The sequence below is a fragment of the Salvelinus alpinus genome, chromosome 18 (assembly GCF_045679555.1).
Source record: "Salvelinus alpinus chromosome 18, SLU_Salpinus.1, whole genome shotgun sequence".
Lineage (NCBI taxonomy): Eukaryota > Metazoa > Chordata > Actinopteri > Salmoniformes > Salmonidae > Salvelinus > Salvelinus alpinus.
In genome coordinates, this window is record NC_092103.1 from 11,606,277 (window position 1) to 11,625,041 (window position 18,765).

Consider the following 18,765-nt stretch of genomic DNA (forward strand, 5'->3'; position numbering starts at 1 on the left):
GAACAAAACTGAATCCTCAGCCACGATATTTATAGTGTGATCAACTTTATAGACTATAAAATAAGAATTTGATCAAGCTTGCCATAGCGGTAAGAGATGGAATTAGGTGTGCCTGTGATGATGCTTGTTGAAAGTGAGGACTTGGCTGGTGATATCCAGGTTCTTTAGAGCAAAACCCATATACAGGTTTTGGTTATGGAAATGTAATGATTTTATTACCAATAATATTGAGATAAGTGACATTGGTTTAGAAACGTACTGTCTACCTGTACTGCTATTTGGGATAGTTCTTGCCCAGAGAAACCTTGACATTTTTATGGTTCGAACCAGAGATATATGTCACACAACACATATGACATATTATTGATCACAAATACCAAAATGTATTGATCGTTCCTTCTCCATCGGTCTGTGCTATTCGGGATCCTTGGGACGTCCATACCACCATTGCAGTTGACATTTAAAATAAATGGTAAGGGTTAAGGTTAGGGCAGCCTTTTCCAAACTCGGTGCACGTTTAGTTTTTTGCCCTAACAATATACAGATGCTTCAAATTATCAAAGCTTGACCGAGTTCGGGGTAGGAAGTCGCAAGGAATCTAGATAGCACTGACTATTCTCCATCCCGTTTACAAGGTATGCAAGTTCTGACCAATCGGCGACTCCCGTGGGCGGAAACAATTTGTTGTTGATAATTTCTGGTGACGTCGAGAACCTTGCGCAGCCGCAGCCCGGGAGGAGAAGATGGTGCTTATCAAGGAATAGTGAGTTGAAGTATTTAACATATAATTATGTTCGGCAATTTATTGAGTCAATGTGGCTGTAATTTGAAATAAGTGTTTGTGTATTTGTGGCAGTTGAGATGATATTGTGAGCGTTTGGGTGGATCAGGATGTGTCTTCATGATACCGGTGTTTAGGCCTAGACAACATCGATAGCTAGCTAACGTTACCTTTGAATGAATCTGAATGGAGGAAACGAAGTAACTAACGGGGTATCTATGTGTCTACACCTGTAAAGTTAACTAGCTAACCTAACGTTATATGTTAACTAGCCAACATGGTGCCATAAGCTTCGGTCTCGCGAGTGACAGATTATCAATGTTCCATCTCAGGGGGGCTCTGTTAAATAAGACGAGATACTCAGACTCCGTCAGTGAAATGTTTCTACGAAATGCAAAATAACATACAACTCAAATGACAGTTAATGTGCGAGTCGGCACACAATAACGTTACTATGCTAGTTAGTTTGCTGTCTAACGTTAGTTCACTTTTCCAAGTAAATCGTTCACTAGTTAGCATGCAAGCTAACTATCAGCTTGGGTGGCTAAATGACACTTAAGCTAATTACAATTACCTAGCCAGCAACTACCTAGCCCGTTATTTTTAGACCGTGTTGTCAAAGACAGTATCTGTGGTGTTGTGTTCAGTCTATCCGTCTACTCTTTCCTGGCGTAACATGCAACCGGCCGACAGTGTAGATGCTTTTACCTCAGCCTGACTTTACTTGCAGGGTGCACGCTCGGGTTTCCTTGACGATTTTGTTAAGCGCTAAATGTTTGCTTGTCTCTTCAGCTGCAGCGGTTTTCATGGCAACCAAATATAGCTCGCTACCAGCCTTCAGTTCACTCACACGTATATGTTTGGCTGCATCATCAAGCCATTATAATCAAATGCCAATAAATTATCCTCCGTTGTCTTGCTTGCTTGATATAGTGCGAGTCACATCACCACCAAGCAAGTGCAGTAATGCACTGACATTATTGCTCAATGCTGTTTAAAAAATGTAAAATGTGCATCTCTAGTTGGCCAAGTCATTCCTGACATGCTGGCCAAGTGTGCAGTGACTGTCCTAGTGTTTCATCCAGATTTGGTTTAGGGCTGTCTAGATTTAAATTTATTAATTCCCCCAACAGACCCAGGCTCAAGTTGTGTGTGTGCTGTAGTTTTGCTCAGGGTGTCAGGACATATCCCCTATCAGTTGTCAAGAAAACTAAAGCGGTGCCTATTCCCTATAAGGTCTATGGGTGGTGACTGAACAGTCAGCTCACCAGATATTCCTCAGGTGATCCAGGAATGACACTACTTGGGACATGACTGAAAGATCAATAAATCTGTTTGCCTTTTCCAAAGGTCTTCCCACGGACAGCTCTGTGCTTTCCTGTATCATGTTTTATGTTGTCTGGGGGAAGTCAGTTACCATAGCTAGGGCTTGTAATTGCTCTAATATGTAGAACCTGTATGTTGTATTTGCAGACCATGCAGTGGACACAGCAGGTTTTGTGTACAGCACACTATCAGAGTAAACAAAACATGTCTCCTCTTATCCTGGAGAGTGCAAATGTGCTGAATCGACTAACTTCAAATAACCTTGTGAACTGAGGACATAATTGTGCTTTTTGGAGCCACTCCTTGGATTCTGTTTCGTTTTGGAAAGATTAAATGATAGTGATTTGAATTATTTCCATATGATTTCAATCACTTTCTGACTGCACCCCTTTTGATTTGAACTAAACCTTCCATACGTGTTTGCCTATGGTAGAAGTGGTCAGAAAGTGACTTTTTGGACATGAATGCCAAAACATTCAGGAGATGAAGCTGCTCAAAGTTAACCCATTTTGCATACCCCACCATGAGACATCCATGTCTTTGTCACTGAAAAAGATAAACGGTTGAGTTTGATATAATTTGAAAGCTTACAGAGTTGTCAAACTATTTTATATATAGAATAGTATATGTTCATATACACTTCCTGTACAAAACATTTAAAACACCTTCCTAATATTGAGTTGCACCCCAACCCCTTTGCCCTCAGAACAGCCTCCTGTTTGTCTGGGCATGGGCTCTACAAGGTGTCGAAAGCATTCCACAGGCATGCTGCTCCATGTTGACTCTAATGCTTCCCACAGTTGTGTCAAGTTGGCTTTATGTCCTTTGGTGGACCATTCTTGATACATACGGGAAACTGTTGAGCATTAACCCAGCAGCATTGCAGTTCTTGACACAAACGGTGCACCTGCCACCTTTACTTCCATACCCCTTTCAAAGGCACTTAAATAATTTTGTCTTGCCCATTCACCCTCTGAATGGCACACATACACAATCCATGTCCATTTTTTTTATAGCATTTTTTTAGGTAACAGACAACATTGTCTCAAGGCTTAAATCCTTTTTAACCTGTCTCCTCTCCTTCATCTGCACTGATTTTAAAGTGGATTTAACAAGTGACATAAATAAGAGATCATAGCTTTCACCTTGTCATGGAAAGAGCAGGTGTTCCTAATGTTTTGTACACTTAGTGTATGATGTAAAATAGGGTCTAAGCTACATCTTCAGAGGTGTCTGTTGTGCCCACCATCGGTTGAGACACAGCATGCTCTTGAATACAGGGTGGGTGTCATGTTTTGGCTGATAAATTTAACTAAAATGTGAATACAATTGAAATTTCAACTTTCAAATGGTATTACAAAGATGGTTGAAGGTCCACACATCAGAGAATGTTGACTTGAGTGGTTGAGAATGTCCATTGTTTTAATTTAAAACTGTCAATCTGCCATAGGAAACGTATTTAAATAGATCATAGACATTCCCATTCAAGTTGACGTTTGACTGTAGAAAAAATTTGCCAAATTGTTTTCTATATTCGTGTTTCTACTTTCCAATTTTCATAAATTAATGTATTTTGATATGATACTCATATTACAGAGAAAGTGGGTAAAGCTTCATGACACCAATTTTAGCTTTGTAGCATCTACAGATGAGAAGTTATGGAGTCTTAAAGGAGGCCTGAGTAAAGGCCAAAATGTCATTTAATATGTCAAATATACAGTATGTCAACTATCCTTTCTCCAAAGGACTATTCTATGGATTACATTTAGTTAAAATCCCCCAAATCCGGGTCTTTATTGGTCTAGGTTTCATGAGAAATCATTCCTACATATACTGAACAAAAATATAAACGCAACAATTTCAAAGATTTGACTGAGTTACAGTTCATAAGGAAATCTGTCAAATGAAATAAATTCATTAGACCCTAACCTATGGATTTCACATGACTGGGAATACAGATATCCATCTCTTGGTCACAGATACCTTTAAAAAAAGGTAGGGTTGTGGATCAGAACCAGTCAGTATCTGGTGTGACCACCATTTGCCTCATGCAAGGTGACACATCTCCTTCTCATAGAATTGATCAGGCTATTGAATGTGGAATGTTGTCCCACTCCTCTTCAATGGCTGTGTAAAGTTGCTGGGTATTGGTGGGAATTGGAACACTTTGTCATACACGTCGATCCAGAGCATCCCAAACTTGCTCAATGGGTGACATGTCTGGTGAGTATGCAGGCCAGAACTGGGACATGTTCAGCTTCCAGGAATTGTGTACAGATCCTTGCGAGATGGGGCCGTGCATTATCATGCTGAAACATGAGGTGATGGCAGTGATGAATGGCACGAAAGGGGCCTCAGGATCTCATCACGGTATCTCTGTGCATTCCAAATTGCCATCAATAAAATGGAATTGTGTTCGTTGTCTGTAGCTTATGCCTGGCCGTGCCATAACCCCACCGCCACCATGGGGCACTCTGTTCACAACGTTGACATCAGCAAACTGCTCGCCCACACAACGCCATACACGTGTGTGGTCTACGGTTGTGAGGCCGGTTGGACGTACTGCCAAATTCTCTCAAACGACGTTGGAGGCGGCATTTGGTAGAGAAATGAACATGAAATTCTCTGCCAACAGCTCTGGTGGACATTCACTGGAAAGTACTGTGTAGGGCAGACGCATCTCTTCATCCTCCTAGAACAAGCTGAATGAGTATCCAAATGAAATGTTCAAATCGTCCGTTTTAAAAATAAATGGAGTTCTTTCCTATTAGAAAATGTTCAGCTCAGCGGTCTGAATGATGTGGGGTTACTGGAGTTTACTCCTGGCTCTGGTTGAACTCTGCCAAGACAGGCTGAGGCATGGATATGGTTTGGTTTACTGCAAGGGCCCCTTTTTGTCTCTTCGTGTGACACTATGTGTAACACACACTACATGTTAATGTTTCAAATGTATGTAAATTGTAAAGTATTTTGTCAGTGATGCCTCGTTCGTTATGTGTTGGACCCCAATAAGACTAGCTGTCATCGGCTAATGGGCGTCCTAATAAATCAAAACACTGGTAGGAAGTCTTTGTTTTCTTATGTTTGTCTTTATTTATTTCTCTCTAACAGCCGTGTGATCCTACCGATCTCTGTGCAAGAGGTGAGTGCCACCATGTCATAGCCCACACAAACACAATTTGTTATGCTAGTTTCCTGCTTTCATGCATGCAAGTCTACATGTGCTAGTTTCCTGCTTTCATGCATGCAAGTCTACATGTGCTAGTTCCTGCTTTCATGCATGCTTACATGTGCTAGTTTCCTGCTTTCATGCATGCAAGTCTACATGTGCTAGTTTCCTGCTTTCATGCATGCAAGTCTACATGTGCTAGTTCCTGCTTTCATGCATGCAAGTCTACATGTGCTAGTTCCTGCTATCATGCATGCAAGTCTACATGTATGAAAGCAGGTCATAATTGGTGTTGGCATTGATATGCCTTGATTAACTTTGATTTGTTTGTGACGATAGGTTTATCTGTTGCATGCACAGGATGCATCGGGTGTGAAACAGTACGGTGAAATGCTGACTTACAAGCTCTTCCTCAACAATGCAGTGTTTAATATTAAAGGTCAAAATCCAGAATAGGATCTTAAAGAGCACAGAATTTATACTAGGTCAGATGTACATTCTCTTGTTTTACTTCTCATCTGATTTTTGTATTTTATTTTATACAAGGTCAGTATCATATCAATGTGCAAGGGATACAGTGGTAGTAGGGGTAGATATGCACATAGGGGCAGGGCCGGCTCTAGCCTTTTGGGGGCTTTAAGCGAGCAAAACATTAGTGCCTACCCTTGACGCCGAAGAGAAATGTACAAGTGAATTTCTTACAATTCTAAAAAGTTTGCCATGCGGCGCAGAGATTTTAAAAAGTTTTACACCTCGTTTTCTGCATTTCTACACATTTTGCCTATGTTCATGATATCTGAGTGAGAATGACTAACAAAATCAATGGGGGCACTCTGGAGGTCAGGGCCCCTGGGCACATGCCCTGCGTGATCCTTCGGTATTCTGCCATGATAGCTGGCTGAACTAATTAAACAATCAAATTGTTAGCTGACATGGATAATTGAGTGACTGTCAGTGACTCGCAAAACAAGATAAAAAATTGCTGACGCACATCCAAATTTCGAACTTGCACCTTGTCCATTCTACTATTCTAACTCTCAACAGTGAGTAGAGACCCCGTCTCCGTTCCTGAAACTTTTACAATTTTAGGGGGTGGCGGTTTTTGCCTGGATCCGGTCCTGGGCAGGGGTAAAAGTGACTGAGCAGCAGGATTAATATTAAAACCAACTAGGGTTTAAACGATTGGGACGTTAACGTTAAGAAAAAATCCCTGACAGAAAGGGGGAAAAAACATCTTTCACACAATTTTTATCACAGTGCTGTTATCACAAAACGACCACTAATAACTCCCGATCTTCATAAAGGCAATAACAAAAAATGACATACCTAACGCAACAATGCTGTAACGTTAGTAGGAGATATGTATCTTTTGAATTTTTGCCACGTATATAAAGCTCTCCGCACATCGTCGTTAAGTTGGAAAAATGGCAGAGAAAGGCAAGCGACGCCCGCGAACAGCCTGCTCTTCGAGTCTGCTGCTGCACTTTGCTTTTAGCTGACCCAACGTTACAACGTAGCTGTTTGGTGCTTTGGAAACATGCTGAAGTACGGACTGACTGCTGGGAACACGTCTACAACCTCATCAGCAAGCTGTAAAACTCATAAATAAGTGCCATTGTGCACACTGTTTACAGTGCAGTGCCCAACATATTTAGCTAGCTCAAATTCCATCCCTGTGTTTGTCAGTGACCCAAAGGTAACTGCCAAAATAAAGGAAAATCCAACATATCAAATTTATATAGCCCTTCTTACATCAGCTGATATATCAAAGTGCTGACAGAAACCCAGCCTAAAACCCCAAACAGCAAGCAATGCAGGTGTAGAAGTGTGGCTAGGAAAAACTCCCTAGAAAGGCCAAAACCTAGGAAGAAACCTAGAGAGGAACCAGGCTATGAGGGGTGGCCAGTCCTCTTCTGGCTGTGCAGGGTGGAGATTATAACAGAACATGGCCAAGATGTTCAAATGTTCATAAATGACCAGCATGGTCAAATAATAATAATCACAGTAGTTGTCGAGGGTGCAACAAGTCAGCACCTCAGGAGTAAATGTCAGTTGGCTTTTCATAGCCGATCATTGAGAGTATCTCTACCGCTCCTGCTCTCTCTAGAGAGTTGAAAACAGCAGGTCTGGGACAGGTAGCACGTCCGGTGAACAGGTCAGGGTTCCATAGCCGCAGGCAGAACAGTTGAAACTGGAACAGCAGCACGGCCAGGTGGACTGGGGACAGCAAGGAGTCATCATGCCAGGTAGTCCTGAGGCATGGTCCTAGGGCTCAGGTCCTCCGAAAGAGAGAATTAGAGAGAGCATACTTAAATTCACACAGGACACCGGATAAGACAGGAGAAATACTCCAGATATAACAGACTGATCCTAGCCCCCCGACACAAACTACTGCAGCATAAATACTGGAGGCTGAGACAGGAGGGGTCAGGAGACACTGTGGCCCCATCCGATGATACCCCCGGACAGGGCCAAACAGGCAGGATATAACCCCACCCACTTTGCCAAAGCATAGTGTCTTAATAGGGCGTTGGGGCACCACGAGCCACAAGAACAGCTTCAATGTGCCTTGGTATAGATTCTACAAGTGTCTGGAACTCTTGGAAGGATGCAACACCATTCTTCCATGAGAAATTCCATATTTTGTTGTTGATGGTAAATGCTGTCTCAGGTGCCGCTCAAGAATCTCCCATAAGTGTTCAATTGGGTTGAGAACTGGTAACTATGTAGAAAAGTGTTGATTTATGTCTGCGGTGACCGTGCCACAGGGAGAGGACCAATACCGGCCCAATTCTGCAACCCTGTTCTCTAACAAGGGACATATTGTCCCCCTGCAACGGCCTGAAAACACACACACCTATTAACACTAGAACCGCCATAGGCCAACGGCTACGAACGTTTGATTTGTGAAAAATCCGTATGTAGAGTTTATTTTTTTATTTTTTTAAGTATTACATTTTATTACACACCTATTCCTACCTTAACAGGCCAAGACAAACATGCTGTAGGATGTTGGTACCCAGCCAGCCGCTAATGTCTCTTTCCTCACTGAATGAACGACATAGGCTTAATGGATGAAAGGGAAACTGATAATTGTGCACCTTACTTCACAATTGAATTTGAAATGAGGCCCAACTGAATGAGGGTGAAGAGGTTGATTCTAATTTAGAACAATAGTGTAATGATGAACTTTGACCATTGTGACTGATATTTTTATATGGCCCTAAGCATGATGGGATGTTTTATTGCTTAATTAACTCAAAAACCACACCTGTGTGGAAGCACCTGCTTTCAATATAATGTTGTATCCCTCATTTACACAAGTGCTTCCTTTTATGTTGGCAGTTACCTGTAGCTAGCAGCAGGTAGGCTACAACAAGCTAAATCAGCTGATGAAATCACTGGCGACCGATATACAGGAGTAGAGATGTCGATTTTTGTTTACAACTATGCGTGTGTGTCTGCCGCAGTGCCCGTGTTTCGTAGTGAGTGAGTCATGCGCGAGACAGGTCGCTTAAGGCCGACCTGGCTTGTGCATGTGTTCGGTTTAAGTGTTTCGGCGTAAGATTCAGCCAATGACTGCGGTAGATGGAACGTCATTGCCCCCCTTAGCGGTCATACACAATATAACCATTTTCTACATTGTGAATTTGAGTGGAATTTTATGCATTTTTTTCTTAGCGTTTTAACAGAATACGGGGGGGGGGGGTCCGTTTGTCACATCCCTAGTAGCAGCAGCTTATATCGGTGAATGTCTGTGACATGACTTTCTTTCCACTGCAGTCCGTTTTGTCATCAGCATTAAAACTCCAGCGTTGAGACACATGATGTTCTCCTGAAGCATGTGATGTAGTAGCAGCATATACAGATTTTTAGTGCAGGTACACGGTGTGACAGCTGTAAAGTCACCACCCTGGAGGGGTCATATATCCTGACAGGGAAGGCCAACCCCCCCGCCCTAGTCAGGTTCTACGGACTGAGGTCAATCACCTCCCTTCCATATAAAGATTAACTTCAGAGCAGGCTGCAGCTCTGAAGGCTTGTTATGTGTGGTTGTAGTTTCAACTACTGTACCTCGAGTGTACAACACGTTAGGAATGACTGCTCTATCCAAGACAAAAAGACCAGGTGAATCCAGGTGACATCTATGATCCCTTATTGATGTCACCTTTTTTAAATCCACTTCAATCAGTGTAGATGAAGGGGCGGAGACGGGTTAAAGAAGGATCTTTAAGCCTTGACACTTTTGTCTGTAACCCAAATACTTTATTTACATTTTATTTAAAAAAGTAGAGACATGGATTGTGCCATTGAGGGTGAATGGGCAAGACACAAATATTTCAGTGCCTTTGAACGGGGTATGGATAGTACGTGGCAGGCGCACCGGTTTGTGTCAGTAACTGCACTACTGCTGGGTTTTTCATGATCAACAGTTTCCTGTATGTATCAAGAATGGTCCACCACCCAAAGGACATCCAGCCAACGTCACAGAACTGTGGGAAGCATTGGAGTCAACATGGGCCAGCATCCCTGCGGAACGCGTTTGACACCTTGTAGAGTACATGTCCCGACGAATTGAGGCTGTTCTGAGGGCAAAAGGGGATGCAACTCAATATTAGGAAGGTGTTCTTAATGTTTTGTACACTAAGTGTATATTCATGATATGGAGTAGTTGGGCTTTATTGATCCCTAGGCAGAGTCGTAGATGTTGGTATAAAAAACCCTTGGTCAAGCTGTTTGCCTGGCATCCCCATCACCTCGAGATGTGCCCAGGGTATCAAGGGAAGCATTAGATTTCACACCGATGTGTAAAGCCTCTCAGGACAAACTGTAGCTGATAATAGAGAACCGGTAGCTCAGTGACTGACCCATCCTCTAGAGCAGCAGGTTCGATGTGAGGAGGTGCTGCAGAAAGCCTCCTCATCTTCCTTCCTCCCCATCTCTCCCTTGGAATCAATTCAAAACAAGCCAAATACATTGCAGCCAACTAAGGCCCACTGTTCCAGTTTGTCTGAGAATCTCCTTTCCTCTTCCCTTGTCCCTAAAGTGGAACTGTGTGTGTGTTCGGGCCGATGCAGGGGGACAATAGGTCCCTTGTTAGAGAACAATAAGACAGGGTTGCAGAATTGGGCCGGTGACTGTATTGGCCCTCTTTCTGTGGTACCGTCGACGCAACGACACACACCCACAATCTCTTTCTACACACACACACAATGCAGAGCTTTGTGTTGTCCGGCTCCTAGTCCATGAAGTCACAACTCCCTTTCTGATATGTATAGAGTTCATGTGTGTGAAATGTCATTAGCTTCCTATATCCTAAACCACTAACCCTTAATGTGGATGGTCTTAAACCATATGAACACAACATCAAATAACATCCCTTCCAACCACTAACAGTGACTCTGTCAGTGATTGGCCCAATCGATGTGTGTTAGTGACACTTTGATGTTCTGCGTGTACGTGACACATTTCTGTGTTCTTCTCTGTGTCGTAGTACCAAGTCGGTCAGCTGTTCACTGTAGCAGAGGCCAGTAAGAATGAGACGGGGGGAGGAGAGGGCATCGAGGTGCTGATAAATGAACCCTACGAGGACGAGGGAGAGAAGGGACAGTACACGCACAAAGTCTACCATCTAAAGAGGTACACACACCAAATCTGCCACATAAGAGGTACACGCATACAGTGTTGGGGTGGTGGATTCTGATCTTTTGCCCAATTACTGATGAAAGAGCTGATCTCAAAAGACCAATTAGTGAAAATGTATTTGAATTGGACTACATGTGTAAACGCAGCCATATGATTGACTCCTGTCTCTCTTGGCAGTAAAGTCCCAGCCTGGTTGAGGTATATTGCACCAGAGGGAGCATTAGTCTTCCATGAAAAAGCCTGGAACGCCTACCCGTTCTGTCGCACCGGTGAGTCTCAGAACTCTTGTTTAAACACTCAATTGAGCCCAGTTCTGATTGGGACTGGCCAACATTGTCACATTTAATAGTTTTATTGAAAGTAAACCAATGTTTCCTTCTTTCTTCTATTGCTTGTTTTCTCCATCTGCTGCAGTTATAACGGTGAGTAGTGAACTGACCACACACACACACACACACACCATGTTCCCCAGACTCTTGCCATTGTCTGTGTGTGGTAGTGTTGTTGAGACACTCATTCCCGTTAGTGTGACTTCCGGAGCGTGGTGGTGTGTAGCTAGCTACGCTGCTAATGCTAGCACGCCACTGTTTAGTTGGGCAGAGTGCAGAAGTTCACTAACCAGACGTGTCGTTTCAGGCCGATCAGTTAATTAGATTAGCTGTTGGGTTTAAATAGGCCTCCGGCCTCCATTCAAGGCTTTCTCAGCATTAGAGATTCCCATTGGTTCTCTATTTAAGGCATTCTCTAGCTTGCCATTGGCTAACGTTTTAAGGCTACTGTACAGAAGAAGGGTAGTAACTAATCAAACATTTGGAATGGTACACCCAATATGGCTGCCGCCCCAACCCACATCAATTAGAATTCAGTTAGGAGACTTAATTAAAACATGGACCAATTAGATATTTCTATACTTTCTTTGCTCACTTCTTCTTTCTCTCTTCACTCCTTCCAGAACGAGTATATGAAAGATGACTTCCTGATAAAGATCGAGACGTGGCACAAACCTGACATGGGAACGCTGGAAAACGTGCATGACTTGGATGGTCCTACGTGGAAGACAGTGGAGGTAGTCCCCATCGATATCGCAGACAAAGATGTGGTGGCCCATGGGGTGAGTGGACACACACACACATCTGCTAAACACGTGTATGTGACCAATATTTATGAATACTTGGAACAATATTAGACTAAATAGATTTGTCCTATATTGCTCGTCAGACCAGACATGACTGTATTGGTTCAAGCCGTGAGGTTTTAACCGCTCATCAGCCGTTTTAGATCAGTGACATGGAGATGGCTCTCTTCCCAGGTGGTAAAATAATCTGTCCCAGTACAGCGCCCCTGTCCCAGGCACTGACGGTTACGTCTTCAATGTATTTTTCTCTCCCATGCGGACGAGTTGTGCCACTGCATGTTGACTGGCTGTGTGCCAGTCTAATCTTGAACACCCAGAACTAAAATCTTGCTTAATTGGGTCATGCTCGTTTAAGATCTGGGGGAGACGTGTTAGAAAATATACTAACAACGCTGCTGAATTCTCACCCCTCTGAATGGAATCTTTCAGACAGTTTCTGGCAAGTCTAAGGCAAGTTTCGGGCTCCCGAGTGACTCAGCCGTCTAAGGCACTGCATCTCAGTGCAAGAGGCGCCACTACAGCCCCTGGTTCGAGTCCAGGCTGTATCACATCCGGCCGTGATTGAGAGTCCCATAATGCGGCGCACAATTGGCCCAGCGTTGTCCTGAGTAGTCCGTCATTGTAAATACGAATTTGTTCTTAACTGATTTGCCTAGTTAAATAAAGGTAAAACATATATATCTATGTATGTGAAGTATCGGCTGAACGTCCCCTTCCCTTCTGAAATTCGGAAGGCGCTCGAACCTTTGAAATCGTGGTTTGTCCAAATAATCAGTGACGAGAAATCAGCGTACCGGTCCGGAACAAAATTCCTTTTTAGTCGTCACATCCCACGGTCTGTCGACAGATGTTACTACCATTTTTATGTAACGTGCATCTCTGTCCACAAGAGATTACTACCAGTCTAGTGTCATCCCTAGCCTGTATCTGCTGTTAGCCTGGCAGTGTCTTCCTGCCTGCCAGAAAATGTGCCTGCGCAAGACACTGTGTAGAAACTCTGATCTACACGTCACCTTACTGACACACTGCTGCCGTGACTTGTTGTCGCTATAAGTCTGCGTAATCAGCCTTCCTCCCACCCAAAAGCCACAGTGCAGGACCCCCAAGGACTGTAGTTGAGAGACTGTATTGGAGTGAGCTTCTCTGTCTGTGGTGGGCCTACCATGTCTGTCGTGTCAGTCTCTCCTGTATAGTACTGACTGAACACTCAGGACAGAGAGAGAGCATGTGCTACAGTAGTGGCTCCTGTACTCCTAATGACATAAGTGGATCAGTGGCAGGGCCACGGCTTAATCCGAGGGTCCATCTGCTGCAGACACACACACACAGGTCTGACCGATTATTATTTGTAATTTTTTTTATTTTTTAGTAATTTTTTTATTTAAGTGGGGACTAGGGGAGAGCCTGTGGCGGTTCTTCATCATAAGGGAATTGCGTTGATCTCCCAGTTCCTCAGATCATCGTACCATCCACACATCTCCTTTTACACCGTAGTGTGTGAACCGTAAGAAATCTGGTAGAGGCTTCATTCTAGATACTATTATTTTCATCTACATTAGTACTCTCTTTCAATAGTTTCCCTGTGTGCGTGTTCACTCCTGCAGGATTATAATGGGGTGTAATGTGTATATGTTTTCAGTATGCATGTTGTGTAATGTACGTTCTCTCCTACAGGACTATAAACCAGAGGAGGACCCTGCTCTCTTCAAATCGACAAAGACAGGCAGAGGACCACTCTCACCTGAATGGAAGGTACAGGACTAGACTCCCTCCTGCCTTGTCTGTGTTAGTTGGTCATGTTGACGTTTGACCTCGTTAGAAGAGGGTTAAATCAACGTGCCACGCTTCTCTTGTTTGCGTTGCTGGACGCTACTGGCCCAAAATCAACATTGTAGAAAATGTCATTTGAAATGTTTTCCTCGTCACCCTTCCTGTGTTTGTCCTCTGACAGAACGATCTGATGAACAAGACGGACTGTCCTAAGATGTGTGCCTACAAACTGGTCACTGTCAAGTTCAAGTGGTGGGGCCTGCAGACCAAAGTAGAGAACTTCATCCAGAAGGTACAACGCTTTTATCTCTCTCTCTCTTAGCCTTTCCACATTGCTTTTAGGGCTTCTAATGAGGAAAGACTGATACCTAATATTGTCATCACTCATCTCTCCTACCTCCACCTCTCTCCTTCTTTCAGCAAGAGAAGCGTATTTTCACTAACTTCCATCGCCAGTTGTTCTGTTGGATCGACAACTGGGTGGAGCTGACCATGGCGGACATCCGACGAATGGAAGAGGAGACCAAGAAAGAGCTGGAAGAGGTAATACACAAACGCACAGTTGATGTCTCGTAGGTTTCGTAGGTTTTAGACTTGTGCCTTACAGTTTGAGAAAGTGCTCGTATTTTTTTTGTGGTGCATAGACGGGGAGACTTATTTTGATGTTTATGATGATGATGGCGACGAAGAGGTAACTAACACCTGATTCCAGAGGCATTAAGGGATCAGGAACCACAATAAACAACAAATCACCTCTCTAGGACTGACCGTGACCCTCACTAGGCCTTAACCTTTGACCCTCCTATGGAGCTCTGATTGGTCCAGCTGACAGTTCTGCTCTGCTGCCTTTAGATGCGTGAGAAGGGCACCGTGCGAGGAACCTCAGCAACCTCGGAAGAGTAGCCCCCGCCCCTGTAGGTCAGAGGCTGAGTAAGTTCCCCAGCAGGACACAGGAAATGACATCATCGTGGTGTTGTGGACTCATCCCACGCCTGCACTCGTCTTCATTGCATCTTCCCCCCCCCCCCCCACTCATTTTCGTTGCTCATCGCCTGTTTTTTTGTTTAGATTTTTTTCACATTTTGCCAGTCTAATCAAACGTTCTGGTTCAGTCTGTCCTTCTGTCTATGGTTGCTTTGGCTCTGTCTCCATGTGGCTGTCTCATTCTGTTTCTGCCTCTTTCCATCACGCCTGCCTTCCGTTCCGTCTGGCTCTCTCTGCAGTTCTGCTGCACCACTTTTATCCTCCTTTTTCAAACCTTCATTTGTTTTTTGTTTGTTTTGTCCACTTACTAACTAACATGGTCTGTTCAGTGTGTGTTTTAATGTGTGTGGTTCCAGGTGTTGGGGCTGTGCCACTACCCTGTTGCTGTCTGCCATCTTTCTGCATGTCATGTTGCCTACATGGGGAATTATCTGTCATGTGGACAGAGAGGATAAGAGTTCTCACTGTGATGGAGATGGGTTGATGTTCTGTAAAGGGGAAATACTCTTTTTGTATTTCATGAAGTGAACATTGGCAGTGTAGGAAGTTTTTAGGTGTAGCTACATTATATGAACCAGGCAATAGTCATTTGATGGAATGAAGAAAGTGGTTCACTCCTCCGTCTCATCACAGACAGACTCTTGTCCTTCAGGGGGTACTGTGGTGACACCCGCATTATTTTAATCTCTCTTTTCTTTCTCCTTCCTCCTTGTCCCAGCTGCGTAGGTCAGGTCAGGTTCGAGGCATGACTGCGGCTCACGAGCAGTGAGGTTGACCAACAAAACCCTTCCATGATGATGTTACCATGTCCACAGAGGAGAGGAAGTCTCTGCTCTACTTCCTGTCTCCCATGATTCATATGGGGGGGTTTGTCCTGATTGGTCAATGTTATTGTACTGACCCTCAATCACATGCCTCCGATTCACACAGAAAAACAAAAGCGGTTTTGCATTTAAAGAAAAATTTTAAACTCTTTGCACAGAAGGTAAATGTAATTGTTAGTTGATTATAAGACGGGCTTCGTTTGTATCCAGAGACACAGAAAGCCAAGCCTTTTAAACAGATAAGAATGTTATTTGTTATTTTACAGTTCTCGGTATGTTATAATTTCCCCCAAAATTGGAATAAGATAATGTATTAACAGGTATTGGACCAATTTTATTTTTCATGTATTTGTGTTCCCTGTTTTTATCACACTGTATCTGTCATTCTGCCATGGCTCCGGTTGGTTTCATCCTTGTTTCTTCCCCCTCCTGAGACTACGGTCCGTATCAGCCCTTATCCGAGTTGTAGTGGTCTGCAGACGTGAAACGCGTCCCAAATGGCACCCTATTCCATATAGTGCACCACTTCTGGCCTGAGCGCTGGGTCTGAACAGGGTGCCATTTTGGGATGTAGATGAAGCACTTCAACCCCTGGTCTCTGTCCTGTCTGTCTGACAGGTGGCTGGGGAGACAGTTGTTCTTTTGTTGATTTGGCCCAGGTCTGTGGCTCTCTCTCGTAGAACCTGATGTTTCTGCATGACTTGATTTTCCTTCGCTACCTTACAATATAAGCCAGACACACACACACACTCTCGTGAGTGCATGTGTACAACTGCAACCCACAGTGACTGGCAGTGCATGTGCGTTCAGCTGCCTCCGTACTCTGCCGTCAGGGAGAGTGTGTCCAAACGAGAGAGGGTTAGGATCCTCTGTGGACACAACTATGGCTACATAGTGTTTAGGATTCTGCTTCTGAGTGGTTTTGGCACAGCTATGCTTCTCGCTGCTACCTGATCCAGCCTGTTGTAAATTGGCCTTGCGCTATGGCTGCACCCCTCTCCTGTAAACTAGGGCTTCAATACCAGGGCTGGGTCTACTTCAACTCAGTCCTTTAAGGACTTCAACCAGAAATTTCAATTTAAACATGTAATTTCTTGGATTGGACTTTCAAATGCATTTCCTGAATGGGCTCCATTGAAATGGAATTGGCCTCTGGTTTTTAACAAGAGGGCTGGGCTGCCCCAGGGCAACCTAGCTTCTATTTTACTATAACTGATGATGAAGAGTGTGTGTATACTGTAAAGGGTTTTGTATATCCTCTTGGACAATTGTAGTTCTGTTTGTCACGCTGTTCTCCCTCCACTCAGGGTTGTGATCGAGTGGTTTGGCAAACTTCTACATTTCTTGTATGTTTTTTTTTTTTGTGTGTGTTTTTGTTGTTGCATTACTGTCTATTGATCATGTATGTTGTCGTCATTTCCCTTTTTAACGTGTTAAGGTTGTAAACATTTCGTCATAATTTTATTTTGCCTCGTGCTGCTAAACCAGCTGTATCTAGTACCTCCTTCATGCCCCATCGCTTTCTGCCTACTTGGAGTCACGTCGCGCGTTAATGACATCGGAGCGAGAGCTAGACTTTGGTGGCTTTTTTTATTTTTATACTTTGAAGTATTTGATAGATGATCCCCAGGTCTGCTATACCATTAGGAGGGACAGAAAGACATGGTCCTTGTGACTGTCCTGTGGGACCACCAGCCTAGTTCTACTACTGTAGTGTTGACCGTCCTCTGATTTCATATTGACGATGATACATGGTGGTCGGGTCTACTCTAGACGGACCTGTCTTGTCTCCCAGTACTGTAACTATATACAGCAGGACGCTGGCTCTAATGGCGCCCTGTTCCATATATAGTGCACTACTTTTGGCAGGACAATATTGTAAATGGGGTGTTATTTAAGGCGTAAATATAATCATACTCTTGATTTCAGATCAGCGTGTTGTTCAGACACTGCTTCGAAAGATTCCCTTTTTTTCCTGCCAATGGCTAAGGTTAGGATTTGGAGAATAATCTGATCCTAGATCTGTGACTGTGGTCATTTGATGTTCCGCCCCCATGGCTTTCATCAATTTTGGAGTTGGACTGTACATTCACGAAGGTAATACAATGTGTCTGAGGTAATGAATTTCTCTGAAGTACGCAAAGACAGTATTTTAGTGCAGATACAGTAATACGTTCTCCATCGGCGCAATGCTGACCATGTAGCAACCTGCTGCAGCATTAACAGATAAGGATATATAAGTGTATCTATTTAAACTAACTTTAAGAATTTGATAGTTAATTCCCATTGTGATATTGTTTTAAGATTTTGATCTCCTGGGTAATGAACCGTTGGAGTGAGACACTGTTAAGTGAAACAGTGAAGTTATTTTTTTTGGGCCATTTTATTGTTTCTCTTTTTAATGTTTTGTCTTGTAGATTTTAGCTATTCCTGTTGGATCATTGTCTATTGGGTCGAATGTGACCCATAACTGTCCCATGATATGGGTTAGTCTTTATAGAAATACCAGTGTCAACCAGGGTGTGGGGGGAGGGGTTGCACATTTTTGTTCTATCCCAGCACTAACACCTGATTCAACTACTTATCACCAAGCCACTGATTAGTTTAATCAGGTGTGTTAGCACTGGGCTGGAACAAACACGTGCAACTCTGTGGATCCTCCCAGGAAGGGATTGAGAAACACTGGCCTTAGGGCTCTATTAAATCCGTATCGTTGAAGTTCAGCATTACAGCGGGATTGAAATTTAAAGGCAATGTTCCCGCATTAGCAGAGACCGCATTCACGGTAAACACTGCATATGTCGGCTCAATTGAAAAATTACCTTTTAAATTTCTATCACGGACTCTAATGCTTCAGCGATACAGATTGAATAGAGCCTTAGACAGTCCATAACATACTGTATGTCTTGTCATCATGACCAAGCACTTGCAAAATCTACTGTTCATTTCCTTTGAAATAAAAACATTTTCTGATCACAAGGTAAAATTCATGGGAATTTAGTAGTGAATGTAAAAAAAAAAAAAAAATTCACAGCTGCTGAGCTGTGGCAAGGTCTAGATAATGGAATTGAACAGAATATCTAATAAAATGGAACAAACCTCCACCCCGATGTGTGCTGTTGATTTGACA

The 18,765-nt window shown here is 43.4% G+C and overlaps 1 protein-coding gene across 1 annotated transcript; it reads left to right on the top strand.

The window, feature by feature from the left end:
• The first annotated feature begins 682 nt into the window (after positions 1 to 682).
• Positions 683 to 18,739, top strand: LOC139543758 (phosphatidylinositol transfer protein beta isoform-like). The gene is made up of 10 exons (XM_071350138.1): positions 683 to 763; positions 5,219 to 5,249; positions 10,771 to 10,916; positions 11,100 to 11,191; positions 11,337 to 11,344; positions 11,875 to 12,033; positions 13,732 to 13,809; positions 14,009 to 14,119; positions 14,248 to 14,370; positions 15,530 to 18,739. Exons 1-10 carry the CDS (start codon positions 744 to 746, stop codon positions 15,578 to 15,580), a joined length of 819 nt encoding a protein of 272 aa, XP_071206239.1. The 5' UTR covers positions 683 to 743; the 3' UTR covers positions 15,581 to 18,739.
• Positions 18,740 to 18,765: the final 26 nt, after the last annotated feature.

Excerpts from the sequence above, each read along its gene's own strand:
- LOC139543758 (XM_071350138.1), top strand. The coding sequence starts at position 744 with ATGGTGCTTATCAAGGAATA. Across the intron at positions 13,810-14,008 it reads CACTCTCACCTGAATGGAAG|AACGATCTGATGAACAAGAC; the intron begins GTACAGGACTAG and ends GTCCTCTGACAG. Across the intron at positions 14,371-15,529 it reads CCAAGAAAGAGCTGGAAGAG|CTGCGTAGGTCAGGTCAGGT; the intron begins GTAATACACAAA and ends TCCTTGTCCCAG.